This window comes from Callithrix jacchus, chromosome 7 (genome assembly GCF_049354715.1).
Source record: "Callithrix jacchus isolate 240 chromosome 7, calJac240_pri, whole genome shotgun sequence".
Classification (NCBI taxonomy): Eukaryota; Metazoa; Chordata; class Mammalia; order Primates; family Cebidae; genus Callithrix; species Callithrix jacchus.
The window spans coordinates 158,194,694-158,214,756 of record NC_133508.1 but is presented as its reverse complement, the minus strand read 5'-3'; the positions used below and the strand labels follow the sequence as shown (position 1 = coordinate 158,214,756).

At 39.7% G+C, this 20,063-nt stretch overlaps 1 protein-coding gene across 3 annotated transcripts in view; it reads left to right on the top strand.

Moving 5' to 3' along the window:
* The window catches only part of NOTCH2 (notch receptor 2), a 167,227-nt gene that overhangs the window by 60,237 nt on the left and 86,927 nt on the right, over nucleotides 1–20,063 (top strand). Inside the window, exons 3-5 of one of the 3 annotated variants that reach the window (XM_035252645.3) lie at nucleotides 4,898–5,157; nucleotides 11,660–11,995; nucleotides 12,264–12,412. In XM_035252645.3, coding sequence (XP_035108536.1) covers nucleotides 4,898–5,157; nucleotides 11,660–11,995; nucleotides 12,264–12,334 — 667 coding nt within the window. In that variant the 3' untranslated portion in view covers nucleotides 12,335–12,412. Of the gene's footprint in view, nucleotides 1–4,897; nucleotides 5,158–11,659; nucleotides 11,996–12,263; nucleotides 12,413–20,063 lie in introns of those variants that run through there. The other 2 variants (XM_035252643.3, XM_035252644.3) reach the window with 2 other exon arrangements.

The following is a 20,063-nucleotide window of genomic DNA, read 5'->3' as shown; positions in this document are numbered from 1 at the left end:
GGGATTGAAATCCAGGGTGGTCTGATTCCAGAGTCTATACTCTTACGAGCAGGAACAATAATAACTCCAAACATTTATTAAATTCTTAAGATTAATCAGGCACCATGGTACATGCTTGTATTCAAGCAGAGGCTGGTGATCATCTTTTAGAAATATTTTAGAAATGATTACTTAATTGGATAGAAATTAAATTTCTTGAATTTCAAGGTTCTGTTATTCCAAGGATGGCTGGAGTTGGGGGAAAGGCCGGCAACAATGGCCTCAGGCTTTCAAGATGATCACAATTTGTATCAAAAAGGAAACTGTGAACATGAATGATAAGTATTATAGGAATTCAGTTAACAAGTCTTGTCAGAATGTGGTAATAAATTATATATAACTTAAAGAGATTAAGTTAAATTGTGTGTGGAAGCCTTAGAAAAGTGGAAGAATTAAAGTTTCTTGGGAAAATGGTCTTTATTAAATGTTTAGTTTCGAATAGTGGCGGGACTTATTAGGGTAGAGAGATGACTTTTAGAAAAATGAACATAGGGGACTTCAGCAGTGTATTTTGGAGTCAGTTACATGAAGGTAGTTATTTTAAATCAAGTGAACAACAACAGTAATGAATGCATATGAGGAAAGAGCAGTGCAGCCCAGACTTAAACATTAAGGTGGCTATAATAGATGGGGAAGAAGGAGAAGAGAAATCAGCTTTCTAGACTAAAAGACTTCACTGGGCTTTGAGATGGACAGGCAGAGTCATAGAAGCCAAGGTAAAATGATTAAAATGGTACGTGGAGTGGTTAGCAATTCTCCCGATAGGAGAGAGAAATTCCTTATGAAGTCTCAGATGAGACCACTGAACTTGACAAGGGGAAGTAATTGTTCTTAGAAAACAGTTTCTAAGCAATAATTAGAATTGAAGTTTTGTTGCAGAGGGATAAGTAAGAAGTAGTTGGAAAAGAAAGAGAAATATCTGAAATTAGGCTATAGTCATAGAAGGTTAGTTGTGAAAGAAGAATTTAGAAAGGGAAATGGGACTTCATGAAAATGTAGGTTAAAGAGACTTGTATGTGTTTTAAGGTATAAGTGAAGAACTAGCTGGTGTCCAGCCCTCTAGAACATTTTAAATAGAAAACAAATCTTTATTATATCAATACTAACAGTCTAGTTTCAAATAAAGCCACTATGTGGTTCTGTACATGGGCTTTAGGAGAGTAAGTCTGTTGTTCCTTATATCTAAATATTATCCCATTTAGAGGAAAACTCTGAGTCCTTCTTCACAGTGGCTTAAATGCCCCAACGTTACAGCTCTCATCTATTTTCTGCTGCTCCAGGTCTCCTTGCTGTTCCTCAAACATGCCAGGGCTGCTGTCTGTGTTGTGGCCTTTGCATTTGCTGTTTGCTTTCTCTTGAATGTGTTTCCCTAAGATGCCTGCATGATTACTCTCACCTTATTCAGGTCTCAACTCAAGTATTGCCATCTCAGTGAAGGCCTTCTCTGATTTTCCTATTTTCAACTGAGACAGTTCTCTTTACTTACCCCTCATTCCCATCCCCAATCCATTCCTTCCTGTTTTATTTTTTTTTCATAGCACTTAACTCTGTCTAACATGCATCTTTTACTTAGTAGTTTTGTTTTCTTCTTTCCCTATTAGAATTTAAACTCCATGTGTGTAAGACTTTTTCTAGTACTAGAAAAATGGCTGGTGCATAATAGGCACTTACTAATTGTTGCATGAATGAATGATTTTGAGTTTAATATTCTTTGTGGAAACTAATAGGTTTGATTTCCTATCAGAAACCGATTATTATTAATAAGCATATTGAATGGTATTTATAGAATTAAGCTTTATATATTCTTTACTCAGAGGTTGGCAAACTTTTTCTGTGAAGTGCCAGAGAGTAATTACTTTTGCAGGCTTTGGGGTCTCATTGCAGCGGCTTGCTCTGTTGTTATAGTGCAAAATCAGCTATAGACAATCGATCAATGAATGAGCATGGCTCTGTTTCAGTAAGACTATGGACACTGAAATTTGAATTTTATATAATTTTCAAATGTCAGAAAATATCCTTCTTCTGTTTTTTTCCTAATCATTTAAAAACGTAAAAACTATTCTTAGTTCGCAGGCCAAACAAAAACAGGCAGTGGTCCAAATTAGACTTGCAAACTATACTTTGCCAATCTCTGCTTTTACTGATTTCTGAAATACATCTTAGTTAAAACTTATTTTTGCATACTTGATAGGGACCAGCAATGTGAATTAAACTACAGAAACAAATAATTTAGAAATGTATCTGTTTAGCTTTAGAAACTTCCATTTTGCTTCATTTTCGTTTTCCTGGGAACTTACATTTCCATCATATGTTTATGATGCCACCATTTAAATGAGTTTGCATCCTCTCAGCATATGCCGCATGATAGTGTTGGGAGTGGTGTAATAGTTCAGGAGCAAAGCCGGGCGAAGCCTACCCAGGTTTAAAAATTTGCCATTATTTTAAAGGTGCATAATTCCCATATGGGAGAATCAAGAGTCATCTAATAATGCCCAGAGGACCACACTGTGAATGAGAACTGTGTTGCAGTTTTTCACATCATTCATAACACATTTCTTGAATAAGCCGCAAATGCTTTTAATAATATATCTCAGAGTTAATTTTAGCTATGCTACATTGGCACTTTTTGCTCCTCCACTTAAAATAACAAACACAAGAAACTATTCTCAAATCAAGCTGTGATTTGGATGGGGCATTGTATTTTCCTCAGTAAGCACAAAGAAGAGAGAAAAAAACAAAACTTTTTTTTTTTTTTTAATTGAGATGGAATCTTGCTGTCATGTGGGCTGGAGTGCAGTGGTACAGTCTCGGCTCACTGCAACCTCCACCTCCCGGGTTCAAGCAGTTCTCATGCCTCAGCCTCTTGAGTAGCTGGGATTACAAGCGTGCGCCACCATGCCACACTAATTTTCGTATTTTTATTAGAGCCGAGGTTTCACCGTGTTGGCCAGGCTGGTCTTAAATTCCTGACCTCAGGTGATCTGCCCACTTCTACCTCCCAAAGGATTATAATCCCTATAAGCTGGGATTATAGGCGTGACCGTGCTTGGCCCACTTGCAAAACTTTTTAACATTTATAAGCTTTTTATATACTTGATTTTGTTCAGTTCTCTCAATAATCTCATGATGTAGGTGGCCTTATTAACTATTTACAATGCGAGAGAATGGATAGTCAGTGAGGATAAGTAACTTGTCCAAGGTCACAACACTGGAACTCCAAACAAGACCCTCCGAGCTTTTTAGGTACAGACTCCTCATGGTTACCTACATGCCATGTTTGGTTTCAGTGCTGTGAACTTTCTTCACTGCCTATTGGTCTCTAGTTTCACCTACTCAGGAAGATGCCCAGAGCCCTAGCTGCTCCGGGCTCTGCCATGCTTCTCATATGCAGCTCTGGGAGGGGTGAAGAGGCTGTGGCCAGTTACCTCACTCCTACTGTAGCTACTCACCAGTCCTGTTTCCTCCTCTAGCCATTTTAGCTACTATGGAATTTTGCGTATGTTCTATCTTAGTTTCTTAGTATCTGGCCTGCCTTCTCTTCTCAGTAACTGTGACCCCTGCAGAGCTCACCTTGCCATCAGTGGTTAATGAAAGGTCTTGGATATGACAAGACCTTTTTGTCAAAGACAAAAGCACTCATGACCTCAGTGTTTCAGGTCAGAGTGATTAGGAAAATCAGGACACTAGAGCTTGGGCACAGGAAGAGCTGGTTTTTGAGGGGGAGATTTCAAGTTTGGTTTAAATGTGTAATCTTTGAGGTAATGGTGGAACAGCCTACTAGATTCAGTTTTGTAGTCCCTGAAAGCTAAAACAAGGAATATGAATCACATATTCGGGGCACCAGCCAAATAGCAGCATTTGTAGTTAGAATCAAAATCTTTGTGTTTCTTAATTTAAATGCTTCCCAGAGATTCCATTTAAAAAACTTGGTTATGAAAATGGAGACTTACCATGCCTTTTTGATAGTGTTCAGAGAAAATTTTCATAATAGTATACACAATTTGAAATGATTGTGCATCTCATGAATCAAGGGATAGCACTTAAAAAGGTTTCTCAGTGCCCCGATGTGGAAAATATAGATTATTATTCTTCAATTTTTTCCCTCCTTTACTTTGGTGTTTATCTGGTATCTTAGATATTTTATGTTATTTTAATTGTATTTTGTGCCTTTTTATTGGGTTAAAAAATGCCTACTACTTAAATATTAACAGGTTTTTAAATATCCCCTCGAACCCTTCCCCATTTCTGTACCTCCTTTCCCTTTTTCTGTTGCAATGTCAGCCACCTGAAGATAACCCAGAAATCTAGGTATAGGCCAACTGGCGTTTCAGTGGAAACAAGACAAAGAACTTACTATTTCTCAGTGCTTAATTGAGGAAAAGCACATGGTATCTCACATATTTTAACTGGAGGGGATAAGAGGGCCAAGTTTACGCATCGTCTTGTGGATATCTTAATCCTATCAAATGGCTCAGTTAAAATGAGAAAGATAATTTTAGGAGACAAGTAGGAACAATGCTCTAAAAAAGGTGCTATTACACAATCCCAGCCTTTACACACGTGAAAAAAAGCTATAGTGCATTTTGCCTTTGAATAGGGGTCATGTTGACTGGCCATAGCAGACCCTGCTGGATCATACACCTGGTATTCTGTCTCCAAGACTCAAAAGGACATGGGAGTATGTGGTTAAGTTCTCTGAGCACTCCTTCTTCTAAAGGGGGGCAGTTTTAGAGGTGGCACTTGTAGGTCTCTTGATTCACAAGCTCGTGCTTTCTTGAATGGACTGCATTTCTTACTGTGAGTTTTTGGTCTTACAAGAAGTTAGATGTTTTCATGGACTCTTCTCTTTTCCATACAGATGTCCAGAGGGCTTCTTGGGAGAATACTGTCAACATCGAGACCCCTGTGAGAAGAACCGCTGCCAGAATGGTGGGACTTGTGTGGCCCAGGCCATGCTGGGGAAAGCTACGTGCCGATGTGCCTCGGGGTTCACGGGAGAGGACTGCCAGTACTCGACATCTCACCCCTGCTTTGTGTCTCGCCCCTGTCTGAATGGCGGTACATGCCATATGCTCAGCCGGGATACCTATGAGTGCACCTGCCAAGTTGGGTTTACAGGTAACTAATAGCGTTAAAGCCTGTGCTTTCCTACCCTCAGCAGTTACCTTTATTTAGCATCCTTTAGATCATAGTGTCTGGTCGTTAAGAGTACCCCAGCTCTGGGTGCACATTTAAATTATGATAAGGAACTGGGATGTTCCCTTAGCTCCACCGAGCCCTGACATTCGGGCTCAGGTTTCTAACTATCCTTTGCATCTTCTCCTTGGAGATATTCTACAGGTGCCTTCAGCTCACCGTGTTGATAGAAATATGTAGCAACACTCTACACCCCAAATATCCAAGCTGGAAACTCCCTGTCGCTTGTTCTTACCTCACTTCAACTCAGTCACCCGACCTAACCTCTGAATTGCTTCTCACCTGTCTCCTGTGTCCTCTGCTGCCCTGTAGATGAGGGCCATGTTATCTCTCATCTGGACTTCTGAAGTGGTTTCTGAATAGGTTTCTTTGCCTTTATTCTCTCCCCATCTCATTCCCCCATGATATTGCTACATCTTTAATTATAAATGCAAATATTCTAACAATCTCGCCTGCTTACAATGTCTAATGTTTTTTCATTACCCATTGAATAAACCAAAAATTCTTGTACATGGCTTCCATAGCTCTTTACAACCTAAGCTTCTTATCTTTTTGTAGCCTGACCTCCCCACAAGCATCTAGGCCTGGTCACACCAAATTCTCCTCATTTCCTGAAAATGTCATACTTGTCATTGCCTCTGTACAGTTATACATCCTTCTGCCTGGAATGCCCTTTTCTACAATTGGTGATTGTCCAGTGTTATTTAAAATTGTGTCTTAGTGACCCCTTCATGATTTCTTTAGGTAATTGGCCTCTTAAGTTTTATTATTTTTATGCATCACATTTTGTTGTAATTTTTTTACACATCTCTCACCTGAATAGATGGTGTGTTTTTCTAGGTGGGTCTGAGCTTTATTCAAAAGTGTTTATTAAATTAGAAAAGGAGAAACATTATTCATTTTTTCTCCTGCTTTAAGCTCTAAACCAAGAGTTCCATGAATGCAATAAGCAAAAAAAATGAAAAATGTGCTCAGAAAACGATACTGAATCAGTTAGTGTAGAGAACACTGTTATATTAATTTTTCATTGCATTAGTCAGGGTTCTCTAGAGGGACAGAACTAATGGAATATATGTATGTGTGTGTGTGTATATAGTGGAGTAATATGTATGTGTATGTGTGTGTGTGTATATATATAGTGGAGTAATATGTATGTGTATGTGTGTGTGTATATATATAGTGGAGTAATAGGTATGTGTATGTGTGTGTGTGTGTATATATATAGTGGAGTAATACGTATGTGTATGTGTGTGTGTGTATATATATATAGTGGAGTAATATGTATATGTATGTGTGTGTGTATATATATAGTGGAGTAATATGTATGTGTATGTGTGTGTGTATATATATATAGTGGAGTAATATGTATGTGTATGTGTGTGTGTATATATATATAGTGGAGTAATATGTATATGTATGTGTGTGTGTATATATATAGTGGAGTAATATGTATGTGTATGTGTGTGTGTGTGTATATATAGTGGAGTAATATGTATGTGTATGTGTGTGTGTATATATATATAGTGGAGTAATATGTATGTGTATGTGTGTGTGTATATATATATAGTGGAGTAATATGTATATGTATGTGTGTGTGTATATATATAGTGGAGTAATATGTATGTGTATGTGTGTGTATATATAGTGGAGTAATATGTATGTGTGTGTGTGTGTGTATATATATAGTGGAGTAATATGTATGTGTATGTGTGTGTGTGTGTATATATATATACGCGTGTGTGTGTGTATATATATATATATATATATATATAGAGAGAGAGAGAGAGAGAGAGAGAGAGCACAGAGTTTAAGTATTAACCCACATGATCACAGGGTCCCACAGTAGGCTGTCTGCAGGCTGAGGAGCAAGGAGAACTGGTCTGAGTTCCAAAACCGAAAAACTTGGGGTTTGATATTTGAAGGCAGGAAGCATCCAGCACCGGAGAAAGATGTAGGCTGAGAGGCCAGGCCCGTCTCACTTTGTCACATTTTTCTGCCTGCTTTATGTTTGCTGACAGCTGATTTGATGGTGCCCATCCAGATTAAGGGTGAGTCTGTCTTCCCAAGCCCACTGACTCAAATGTTAATATCTTTTGGCAACACCATCACAGACACACCCAAGATCAATACTTTGTATCCTTCATTTCAATCAAGATGACAGTTTTAACCATTACAAGTCTGCCCCTTGTCAATTTGAACCCATACATATCTCCTGAGATCATACATAATCTTCAAATAACAACAATAGTAAGGTCATAATTATGCCTAACATAGTACAGCTATTCTTCATACAACTGGAAATGCACCAACCCCCAACCAAAGTACTTACATAAAGTTAACAATACTTAAATGCTAACGTGAAGTCAATAAATCTTATGTCGCATGATAAAGAAGAAAGGAAATAAAATGAAGATATTTTCTTAGTACAAGTGTGTACACGCATAGACATGTTTTTAACAAAAGAAGGAGGGAAATACTCAGGACAATTACAATACTTCTTCCCGCAGCTGGTCATGTGGTAGTAGCTGGTATTGATGACTACCTTCTTCTACCCATTCTGTATTCCCTTTGCCTTCAGCAAGCACCTCAGCAGTCGTGGTATTCTTCCTGGTGGAGAGACCCAAACCTTCATTCCTGAGGGATTGGGTTGTTGTAATTTCCCATTGACTTTAGTCACAGGGCATGGTAATACCAAGACGCCCTAATGGATCTCCTGTATTTGATGTATACTCTTCCTTAATTCCATTGTGGAGTAGTAGACTGATTTCATCTTGATAGCCCGGGTCAGTCACCCCAGCCAACACTGTAACTCTCTTCTTCTTAGCTTGTTTACTTAAAGGTAGGAGGAACCCAAAGTGTCCTGGTGGCAACGTTAACTTCCAGTTTAATGGAATCGTTGTTGTGTCTCCCGGAGGCAGCATTCCTCCCTCTGGAACTAAGACCTGTAGGCCAGCAGAACTTAATGTCACAGGAACAGGAAGCAAAAATGTTGCTATTGGATCACTAGGGGCAATGGTGAGCGGTGCCACGTCCACTTCCACCCCTTGATTCCTGGACCTATAAATCCTGGCTATGGGAGGAACAGTATTATATATTGGATACTGATTCAGAGCATACACAGCCTTCTTGAGAACTTTGCCCCAGCCCTGCAAAGTATTGTCACCTAGTTGGCATTGTAATTGTGACCGCAAAAGGCCATTCCATCATTTTGTCAATCCAGCTGCTTCAGGATGATTGGGAACATGGTAAGACCAGTGAATCCCATGAGCATGAGCCCACTGCTACACTTTTTTAGCCGCAAAGTGAGTGCCTTGGTCAGAGGCAATGGTGTGTGGAATACCATGATGGTGGATAAGACATTCTTTGAGTCTGCAGCTGGTAGTCTTGGCAGAAGCATTGCATGCAGGATAGGCAAACACGTATCTGGAGCAGGTGTTTATTCCATTGAGGACAAACCTCTTCCCTTTCCATGATGGAAGAGGTCCAATATAATCAACCTATCACCAGGTAGCTGGCTGATCACCCTGAGGAATAGTGCCATATTAAGAGCTCAGTGTTGGTTTCTGCTGCTGGCAAATTGGGCATTCAGTAGTGGCATTAGCCAGGCCAACTTTCCACTGGCCTATCTCGCCTTCCACACTGGGAAGGTGGAACATGAGCACATGTGTTAGGACCGGAAAGATGGTGAACTATGCCTCTGCAGGGTGAAGGTACGTAGTGATCCTGATGTGCAAATTGGTCATCTGACCTGCTTGTAGGGACCAAATATTAATCCAACCATCTAGTAATTAGTTCCCTCTGAAGTTTCTCTCTGGAGAGCTGGCACTCTCGCAAAAACCCCACTTTCAGTACCAATTTACTGTATTGGTCCATTTTCACACTGCTGATAAAACAGAGGTTCAATTGGACTTAGAGTTCCCCATGGCTGGGGAGGCCTCAGAACTATGGTGGGAGGCAAAATGCACTTCTTACTTGGTGGTGGCAGGAGAAAATTAGGATGAAGCAAAAGTGGAAACCCCTGATACATCCATCACATCTCATGAGACTTATTCACTATCACCAGAAGAGCATGGGAAAGACCAGCTCCCATAATTCAGTTACCTCCCCCTGGGTCTCTCCCATAACATGTGGGAGTTCTGGGAGATACAATTCAAGTTGAGGTTGGGGTGGGGACACAGCCAAACCATATCATTCATCAAAACGTGTCGGTGGGAATAGGGGGTAGTTATGATGATCCATTATCTCCGTCGTGACTATGATAGCATTGATGATATAAGTCATTGAAAATATTTGGTGGTTATAAGAATACTTTCTTACTGACTGTCAGTTTTGAGTTGATTTTCTATTATGAGACAAAGTGGGGGGCACATATCCATTTAAAATATTTTAATTCTGACTAGTGGAAATGACAGTAATGCCTTCTTCATAATTAAAATATCTCTGAAATGGTCCCGAAATCAAAGCTTCTTATTTTGCCATTAAAAGGGATCTCTTCTTGGTATTTTGTAAGGTTCTGATCATCTTTTATACATTTGCTACTTTTGTCTGTCACTTTAGGAATCATCACAGATCAGGGTCATCCTTTGAGTTTTTTATGGTAGCTCTGTACCTCAGTGAGACCTTACTAGCTCATCTGTACTCAGAGGTGAAGAGTGCCTATACATGATATGTATGGAAACCAAATTCAAGGTTTGTTTTTTCTTTTTTTTTGATGGAGTCTTACTCTGTTTCTCAGTACAGTGGCGCAGTCTTAGCTCTCTGCAACCTCTATTTCTCAGATTCAAGTGATTCTTGTGCCTCGGCCTCCATAGTAGCTGGAATTACAGGCATGCAGTATGAAGCCCAGCTAATTTTTATATTTTTAGTAGAGATGGGGTTTTGTCATGTAGGCAAGGCTGGTCTCAAACTCCTGACCTCTAGTGATCTGCCTGCCTTGGCCTCTCAAAGTGCTGGGATTACAGGTGTGAGCCACCACTTCTGGCCCAGGGATCTTTCTGTTTCAGTAGCGGGCACCACTGTGATATTCACACTCACCAGAAGTGAGCATTTATATCTTTTCTCCGCTGTAAATAAGTACCTCTTAGTGACATGAGTGGAAAGACAGAATTGCAGTTCTTTGATTTATGCCTTCGCTCTCTGAGGTGTGTGTGCTGCCCCTAAACTAGTATTACACTTTTCTGCTTTGATTTGACATTCCTTGACAGCAGAGAACACTTGTCTGTGCTCATGTCTCATGTCACCTCTTTTTCCCTTATAGAAAAACTCTTGTGTCTCCCATTTACCCTTCAATAAGGTCAGAGATTTAGATAGTTTCCTAGACAATCAATTGAGCATTAACAAATTCAGGGAGTTCTCATCTCTTTAGTTTAAATAATAAATGACTTAGGCTAATGAAAACAAAAAGCCAGCTATGTGAATATCAAATTTACTAGTTCTGTGAGGATATTGTTTTTCTCTTTCTTTTTTTTTTTTTTTTTTACCTCAAATAATATGCTTTGCTTCCCCTGGCATCGTGATTTAGTCTTCAACCCGTCAGAGGTCCAGCTACTGCTGGTACTTTCCTACTTAAGAAAGTCCACAGATGCCGTCTAGACCTCTGTCCTCCTGACATCTTCTATTTCATTTGATATCTAGAAACTCAGAGGCCCTTCATCATTTTCAAACACATCAAGTTATATTTATGACAAGACCACAATTAATAAAACGTTTCCCAGAATATATGTGTTACATTTAGAGGAAACAGAAGTAGTATTGACTTGCATCTATCACCAAAGAGGTCTGTTTAGTAACGATATTTTGTGGGAAATATCGATAAATTTTATCCATTCAACAGACATGATTTGAGAGCATATAGTGGAGACCCAACCCTGCCAGTGTAGCAGGTGGTAGAATGTGTCTGTGTTTGATATATAATGTGTCTATGTTGATGTGTCTGTGTTTCCACACGGGCGTGTGTGTGTGTGGGGGGCACTAAGGATGATTTTACAGAGGCTGGGACTTTTGAGCAGAGTTGCCAAGATGAGTGAGAGTTCACTAGGAAAACAGAAAGGAAGTTAATATTTCAAACAGAGGAGCAGCGTATGCAGAGACAAAGAGCTCTGAGAGAGTAGATGGATCCAGACTCCTGTTGCTGACAGCACTGTGCAGGATTCAGCTTCAGTATGACTAACCTCCAGTTTCCTCCAGGTACTCAACACACTGAGTCCCTGTGTCTTGGCTGAGGGTGTTGGAGACTTTCTGGAGAGTGCTCTGTGTCAGATGACCTTGAGGACACTCCAATTTGGCCTTCTGTAAAATTCAGAGTTGAAGACTTCTCCATGAAGGAGCTCCCTGATGTCACCTATTGGTTGGAAGATGGGGTGTTGACAATGGGGCCAGCTTCTGTTTCTGTGGCCAGTACTGAGTTCTGTTATCCTTCCTTTAGGTAAACTGTGCCAATGGACTGATGCCTGCCTGTCTCACCCCTGTGCAAATGGAAGCACCTGTACCACTGTGGCCAACCAGTTCTCCTGCAAGTGCCTCACAGGCTTCACAGGGCAGAAGTGTGAGACTGATGTCAATGAGTGTGACATTGCAGGACGCTGCCAGCATGGTGGCACCTGCCTCAACCTGCCTGGTTCCTACCAGTGCCAGTGCCCTCAGGGTTTCACAGGCCAGTACTGTGATAGCCCTTATGTGCCCTGTGCACCCTCCCCTTGTGTCAATGGAGGCACCTGTCGGCAGACTGGTGACTTCACTTTTGAATGCAACTGCCTTCCAGGTAAGGAGCTCCCTAGTGTCCCCGGATTAGGGGACAAACTCCTAGCACAGGAGGTGGTGGGTGTGGCTCGGTTGCTTTTTTTAGGAAGCTTCCTAAAGCAGGGAAAAAGGGAAGTGAGAATTTTGTGTGGGGTGGGTTGCTGGTGAGGGAGGAGTTTTATGGGCCCACTGTGGTCCATAAACTGAGCAGGGGGTAATTTGGCATGTCAAGGTTTATGATGATGAGTGGCCAGAAAATTGTTTATTGTCCCTTTCGTAGAAACAGTGAGAAATAAGAGGAACAGAGCTCTGGGAAAGAGACAGGCAAATCTGGAATGGAAAAGAACAGCATGAGAATTAGACGTTGGAAAATATGTATGGGTGGTTAATCAAGTGCTTTAAACTGAACTGACGTTAACAGTGGGTGATCAGTTTTCCTATGTGCTTTCACTTTTGATGGAGTAATTCATTGTTTTCTTGTTCACCTAAATGCACCCAGCTGCCCTTCCATGATTTTCCCTGGGCTGCTGGCCTTCACAACCCGCTCCCATGTACCCTCTCTGACTTTGGGGTAACCCTGCCCTAACTTAAATCTAGAGAATTCTGAAACTGAGGAGGGGGTCCTCTGTTAATCCATGAGCACTTTTTAATGAGCTAATAGATGGCCTATGAGAGACTACACATGGCACAATACTTTGTTACACTCTTCACTGGTACAATTGTCTTAGAGTGCACACACAACCCAAAGATAGAAACAAAAGGAGCTTGGGGCCTGGTGTTGGTTCCATGGAGAGGGAAAAAGGAGCAAGCCTGGCCAATTCATTCAACTCCGTATAAAAAGGATAAGGAGGCTAAAAACCAAAAATTTTGATTGGGAACAGAATACAAGCAGCTGGAGCAGATGAATTACCAAGCAACAGAGATCCTGTTTTTATACAAATACCCTTAGTACAAAACAAAAGAAGGAAAACCGTAGGGGGGATAATGTGCTAAGTAAGCAGAATTGCCTCAAAAAGAAGTTGTTGTAGCTACTCTTTCAGAGTGGGAATCTTGGATTCTGGTATTGTGAATGTGGTTCACATATAAGGTGATTGCGTGTTTCATTTTGGGGGGGTTAAAGGTCACAGGTTGGGCGTCAGTATAAAATCAGCTGGTAATTTATTCATTTAATTGGTAAAAATGTATTGACTGCCTGCTATGTTCTAGGCACCATGCTATGTATTTGGAATACAGCTATACCAAGCATTGCCACATAACTGAAATGAAAACTTTATGTTATTTAATTAAGTCACAAGAACAAGCGACTTAATTGTATTATTTTAGTTTTCCTTTCAATAAAGAATAGATGATGTCATTCTCGATACTAAATAAATGTTTATTAACATAATATTACTATCCATTTTGTCTTGTAGAAGAAATAACTAAAAGACATCTGTCTTCACACCTGTATTTGTTTGCATTTTAAGGGTTAAAGACAGAGAAATGTAAACAACTTTATTTTGAAAATATTTTAATATTGCAAGTGTTCTATGAGTCTGATATTCTAGTAATCTAATTGACTAGTAACTGATGTTAGTATGATTTATTGTTGAAGGCTAAATGTGTTTTTCAGTTTGAAGAAAATTACTTTTAATAGTTGCCTAGAACAAGAGGTTGATTTGGCAGCAAGATGTTGACGGGAAGTGGGAGAAGTCAATAAAGGAAGTTTTCAGCTGAGAGAGAGCGATTACTCACCCCCATAGCCTCTGCACTGTTACCCGTTAGCCACGATAGGAACCTTAGGGAATTCTGAGAGTGTGTCCAGGAAAGGATCTGTCAAACTGGAATAGTATCTCCTCCTTGAGAAAGGAAATAACCAAGGATTCCGCAGCGGAGAGGCTGCCAGGGGTAGTGAAATAGAGTAAGGAAATCTTGGCTGTCTCTAACTCTCTGCTTGTAGTTTCAGTAAGACATCTATTTACTCACTGATGGGGTGTGCGTGTGTGTGGGAGGGGAGATTAGCCTGAGGGGTGGGAATGGGGAGATTTGGTGAAGAGAAAACTAACATTTTTTTTTGGTGGCTCAGGAACTATGCCAGGTACTTCCATGCTTATTAGCTCAATTACACAAAAATCTTGGGAACAGGTATCATTTTTCAAGTTTTCCCACATGAAGTAACTGAAGTTTGAAGCTGTTAAGTGATTTCCCCAAAGTTGTACCGCCAATATGTGGTTATGCGGGGTCCCGAAACCCAGGCAGTTTATTGTCAAAGCCTTTGCTCTGTGCATCTTACCGCGCCGCATGCACGTCTGCTTCCTGAAAGTACTTTGGAGGTGTGTAAAACATTTGGCTAAATGCTTTGAGCTGTCTGGGTTAAAAATACATGTTCATGTTATGAGAAAAACAAGATACTTCTAATTGTAATCAAATAGTGCTTGTTATATATCAATATATCTATGTGTATATATAGCATTGATTGTAAAGATGTTTAAAAGTAGTTACATAGACTAGTTCTTGCTTTTCAGGGTCCCATAATCTATAACAGATGACTTCAGCTTTGGATAAATATTTAGAAAGAAAGTTAAAGAGAATTCAAAACAATAGATGATGTAGTGGCACTGTGAATAAGTATGTTATTTATATAATTTGTGAGATTTTATGCTCATTGTTTGTATGTCGCAGGTGGAGTTCAGAAAATATCACTTTTTTCCATAAAAGGAAATGGTACCTAGAGATGATTTTCTTTTAAAAAGTTGTTTCTGGCTGGGCGCGGTGGCTCACGCCTATAATCCCAGCACTTTGGGAGGCCGAGGCGGGTGGATCATGAGGTCAAGAGATCGAGACCATCCTGGCCAACAAGGTGAAACCCCGTCTCTACTAAAAGTACAAAAATTAGCTTGGCATGGTGGTGTGCACCTGTAATCCCAGCTACTCGGGAGGCTGAGGCAGGAGAATTGCTTGAACCCAGGAGGGGGAGGTTGCGGTGAGCCGAGATCGTGCCATTGCACTCCAGTCTGGGTAACAACAGTGAAACTTCATCTCAGAAAATAAATAAATAAATAAAAATAAAAAGTCGTTTTCATAATGCAGTGCCCTTCCTTCCATTGCTCCCCATGCTTGTAAAGAGACTAAAATGTTACTTAGTGTAGTAGTTACTATCTCAATGTAAACAGCACCTTATTTGAAAATAATTATTATTTCAGTGATAAAAACGGGTAAACAAAGTCAGCAGGAGGCAAAGTAGCTTGTTAAAGGTTTCTGCAACTCCTAAATGGTTGCTTCCACTGCATTTCACATCTTTGCATTTCTAATTGAGGCTTACTGTAACCATCCTGTTTAAAATTGCAACTGTCCCCCATCCCCTTAATTACTAACCCTGGTCTACTTTTTGTTTTCTTTTTCTGTAACTCTTACCCTCTTACTATATAATTTATACCATGTAATTTATTTCATTATGTCTATTGTTTATTGTGTCTTTTCCAAATTCTACTGCCCCTTACCCTCTCCAGAATGAAAACTGGGATCTTTGTTTCTGTTTACTGATGTATCCCAAACACCTACAAACAGTGCCCAGTAGGTACTAGGCCTGCAGATACATACTGGCTGACTGACTGTGGTTTAGTGTCAGTTATAGAAGTGAGAACGTAACTCCAGTCTTCTCGTTTTCTTCCTTGCAGTGTGCATTCTAGACTTGGTTTGGCTTCTCCTTTTGTCCGTGTATACTCTAATACAGGATGAGAATTTTGGAGTCTTTTTCAACTGTGAGTCACTGAATGCCACATAGTCAGTGACTATGTTTAAATGGTTAAGTTACAATTTTTCTCTTGCAAAGGATACTGTAGTCACTGTGAGTATATTTTAATATTATTGTAGGACTCAGGAGGGAATTAAAACTACAAAAATGACTCATCTTGTATGACACAGAAATGTTTCTTCACAGAGGGGGAGAAAAATAACTTCAACAGAGAACTATAGAATCAAATCAATGAACCACATCTTACCTTCTTTTTGAATAAGTAACTGTTAGAAATCCAGACACTTCATGAACTTTCATTATGTGAAGTCTTTAGCAGAAGCTACAGGAGGACACCCAGCCAAAGTAATTTTAATTTAAGAACAAAATGGAGTATGAAAATAAATTGTTAAGTCATTCACTCCCAGTATTTTTGGGTTAGGGCCAATAATGGGAAGAGAAAGAGGTAGACTAGTTTTGTGTTTGTGGCTATTTTAATAAAGTAGCACAAGTAATCAGAAAGCAGTAGGCTGTTTTGAATTTACTGGCTGTGACTTATGAGTTCACAGTTGGATTGGACTGTCCTCAATGTACTTTCTTTTCTTCTTTCTTTCCCACATCTCTTTATTCCTCTGATTTTGTTTAAACTTCATAAAGAGCTCTCTGATCTTTCATTTCCAAACAATGAAGGTTTATCCTTTGTAAATCACCTCTGCACTCCACAGGCTGATGATATGTGATATCCCTATATCATTAAAGTAAAGCTTAAGCACATTTTGTGGCTTTTGTGTTGCTGAGCTTAAGAACTATTAGAAATAATTCCCTCTTGCATTTTCACACTTGGGGAATGTTACGTTCTCTTGGGTATTATGCTAATCGTATTTTGGCAGGTTTCTCTGACACAGATGCAGAAATCGTCATACCACTCTCCAGGGCGTATTATTTTAGCTCCTCTGACTTGGGCCCTAAGTCTGTTCCTGAAAGATGTTCCTGGTGTCCCTCACTGTTCTCTCACGCTGGATGTTCTTGCCTATGCTGCCTCCTCAGCTTTCTATCACCCTCTTCCCTTTTTTTAATATATAACTCATTCTTAATGATTTGTGAAAGGCACTGTGTTTCACTGAAATGCCTTCCATATTCCCTACCTCCATGTGGATTGGAGACCTAAGGTCTTTTGACATCTGCGTATCTCTAGCACAGTGCGAATCACGGTAATTATTTATCTGTTCACCTTTCCAAGTAGAAACTCTCATTTTAACACCCTATCTTAATCCCCAGCATCCCCAGTGCAGTGCCTGCCATAAAATGGAGCCTCAATGAATATTTTGAAAATGAATGAATTGACTGTGGTAAACAGAGGAGAATTCCTATATTCTACAATTTTTAAAATGTACTGAAATTATTCTCTTTGAATACTCCTATTTATTTCTTTGACTTATTTGGTGACAAAGTTAGAAAAAAGTGGAGGAAGATATCAAGGGAAGCAGGTGTAAGCAGTGAGCCTGGGGTGGGGGTAATGGGGTGGGAGATATGTGGCACAGTCACAGGGATCCATGAGCTAATCTGGACTCATTCAGATAATGGAAGATGTGTGCCAAGAAAACTGGTTGGATAGGGAAAGGCCAGGGATTCTCTCTTGCATTCTCATACTTCTTTGGGGCATGAGTCATTTTCTTTTCTTTTTCTTTTCCTTTTTTTTTTTGGTGAGACAGAGTCTCACTCTGTCACCCAGGCTGGAGTGCAGTGGCGTGATCTTGGCTCACTGCAACCTCCACTTCCGGGTTCAAGCTATTCTCATGTCTCAGCCTCCCGAGTAGTTGGGATTACAGGTGCCTGCCACCATGCCCAGCTAATCTTTTGTATTTTTAGTAGAGACGAGACGATGTTTTCTCCGTGTTGGTCAGGTTGGCCTTTAACTCCTGACCTCAGGTGATCCACCCACCTCCGCCTCTCAAAAGTGCTGGGATTACAGGCGTGAGCCACAGCGCCTGGCTGCATGTGTCCTTTTCTTGGGTGTTACTGATTGTATATTGGCAGGTTTGCTTTGTGATAGATAGACTTCTAATGGGGGAAAAAACTATCCTTGTGTCTTTTTATCTTTGTCTAGTTCCAGGTATTCCTGTTTTTTCTTTTTTTCTTCACTCTTTCTTCTGTGGGAGAGGGAAGAAACTTTCTTCACCCTTTCATGGGAACTTTTCTTGAAGACTTTGAGCCCAGCTTGGGAGAATCCTGGTTGTGTCATTTCATCTCCTTTCTGCTCTCATCTTGCTTTTCTCTACCTAGCCTTTCCACTCTCACAGCTCCCAGGGTCTGGAAATGGAAAGATAAGGGGGTGTTTCCTTGAAAGATGCTGTTCTGTGTGGGGAGGACAGGTTTGAAAAACGTTTTTCTGTTCCCTGCCCTCGTTGCCATCATTAATCAGTTAAGTGGCCCATGGTTTTGTAACAGCACAGTCTTAAAATGCTTCTCCCGAGTTTAATTTCTCTCCATTTGACCTTTTAAGGATGTGAATTGGCTTTAAGCAGTAGACTCCCTTTAGCCTCTCTGTGAATCAGCTACACCCATCCCACCCACGGGTCTGGAAACTTGTCTGTTTACCTTTCCCTAAAAACTTAAGATATATTTTTAAGAAGTGCCTTGTAACTTTTCATATAGTCATTCCCTTGCTTTGGGTAGACTGTTTCTTACAAGAATTTGGTTGATCTTTCCAAAAAGTTCTGTATCTCTATTTTTAAAGCATAAATCCTGTCTTAATTTTGGAGGAGAACTGATTTGGCTTGGATTTTCTCAGACATGGGAACTTTTGACCGAAGTTTGTATTGTTACATTGTCAAAAGGGAATTCCTGGATCCCAGAAAACATATGGACTGCAATTGGGTAAAGTTACTGGTTAAATACTTATTCCTACTTACTAGCCATTTAATCTTGGACAAGTCAGCCATGTGGCCCACAACTTCCTCATCTTTAGCATAAAAGGATTAGACAATCTCTAAGGGTTGCCATAATACAACTAACAAATATTAATATTAGCTAATATGTGTAAGACACCGTGTTTAGTGCTTTTTCCCTTAACACAATAGCTTTATTGAGATATAATTTATATACCATACAATTTACTTTTTAAAAAAGTACACAATTCAAAAATTTTAGTATATTCCTAGATTGAAGTAACAATCACCACAAACAATTCTAGAATATTTTTGTACATCAAAAGAAACCCTTTACCCATGATCAATTACTCTCCATTCCTCCTAACTCCCTCTCAGCCGTGGTAGGCAACTACTACTCTGTTTTCTGACTCTATTTGCCTCTTCTGGACACTTCATACAAATGGAAGCATGCAGTATGTAGTAATTTGTGGCAGCTTCTTTCACTTAGCATGAGGTTTTCAAAGTTCATTGACGTGGTGGCATATATCAGTACTTCATTCCTTTTCATGGCTGAATAACATTGGATCTTATGGATTTACCATATTTTATTGTTTTATATATCAGTTGATTGACATTTGAGTTGCTTCTACTTTTTGAGTATTATAAATAATACTGTTACAAACATCCTTGTATAATTTTTTGGTGGATATATATCTTCATATTTCTTGGGTGTGTACGTAGGAGCAGAATTGCTGTGTCAGATGGTAATGCCATTTAACCTTTTCAGGACCTGTCAGACTGTTCTGAAGTGGGTACATTCCAAGCAGCAGTATATGTGAGTTCCAGTTTCTCCACATCCTCGTCAACACTAGTTGTTGTCTGTCTTCTTTATTATATTCATCCATAATGTGAAGTGTTTATCTCATTGTGGTTTTGATTTACATTTCCCTGATGATTGATGGTTTTGAACATCTTTTCTTATGCTTGTTAGTAATTATGTATCTTCTTTGGAGAATGTCTCTTCCGATCCTTTACCTACTTTATAATTGGGCTATCTTTTTATTATTAAACTGCAATAATTTTTTAATATATCCTAAATACAAGTTTCTTATTGGATAATATGATTTGCAAATATTTTCTTTCATTCTGTTTGCCCTCTTTTCCCTTTCTTGATGATATCCTTTTCAGCCCAAATGTTTTTAACTTGATGAAATACAGTTTATTTTTTCTTTTGTTGCTTGTGCTTTGGGTCATATTTGTGGAAGCTTTACTTATCCCAGGTTACAGGGATTTACTATTTCTAAGTGATTTATAATTTTAGTGCCTACCGTTAGCTCTCCAATCCATTTTGAGTTAGTTTTTATGTGTGAGGAGGGAGTCGAAGTTCATTCTTTTGCATGTGGATGTTTAGTTGTCCCAGGACCATGTGTTGAATTAAGTTGTGTTTCTCTAATTCATTTAATGCCTATGGTATATGGTAACCCTTCAAGGTAGGTCCTGTTAACCCC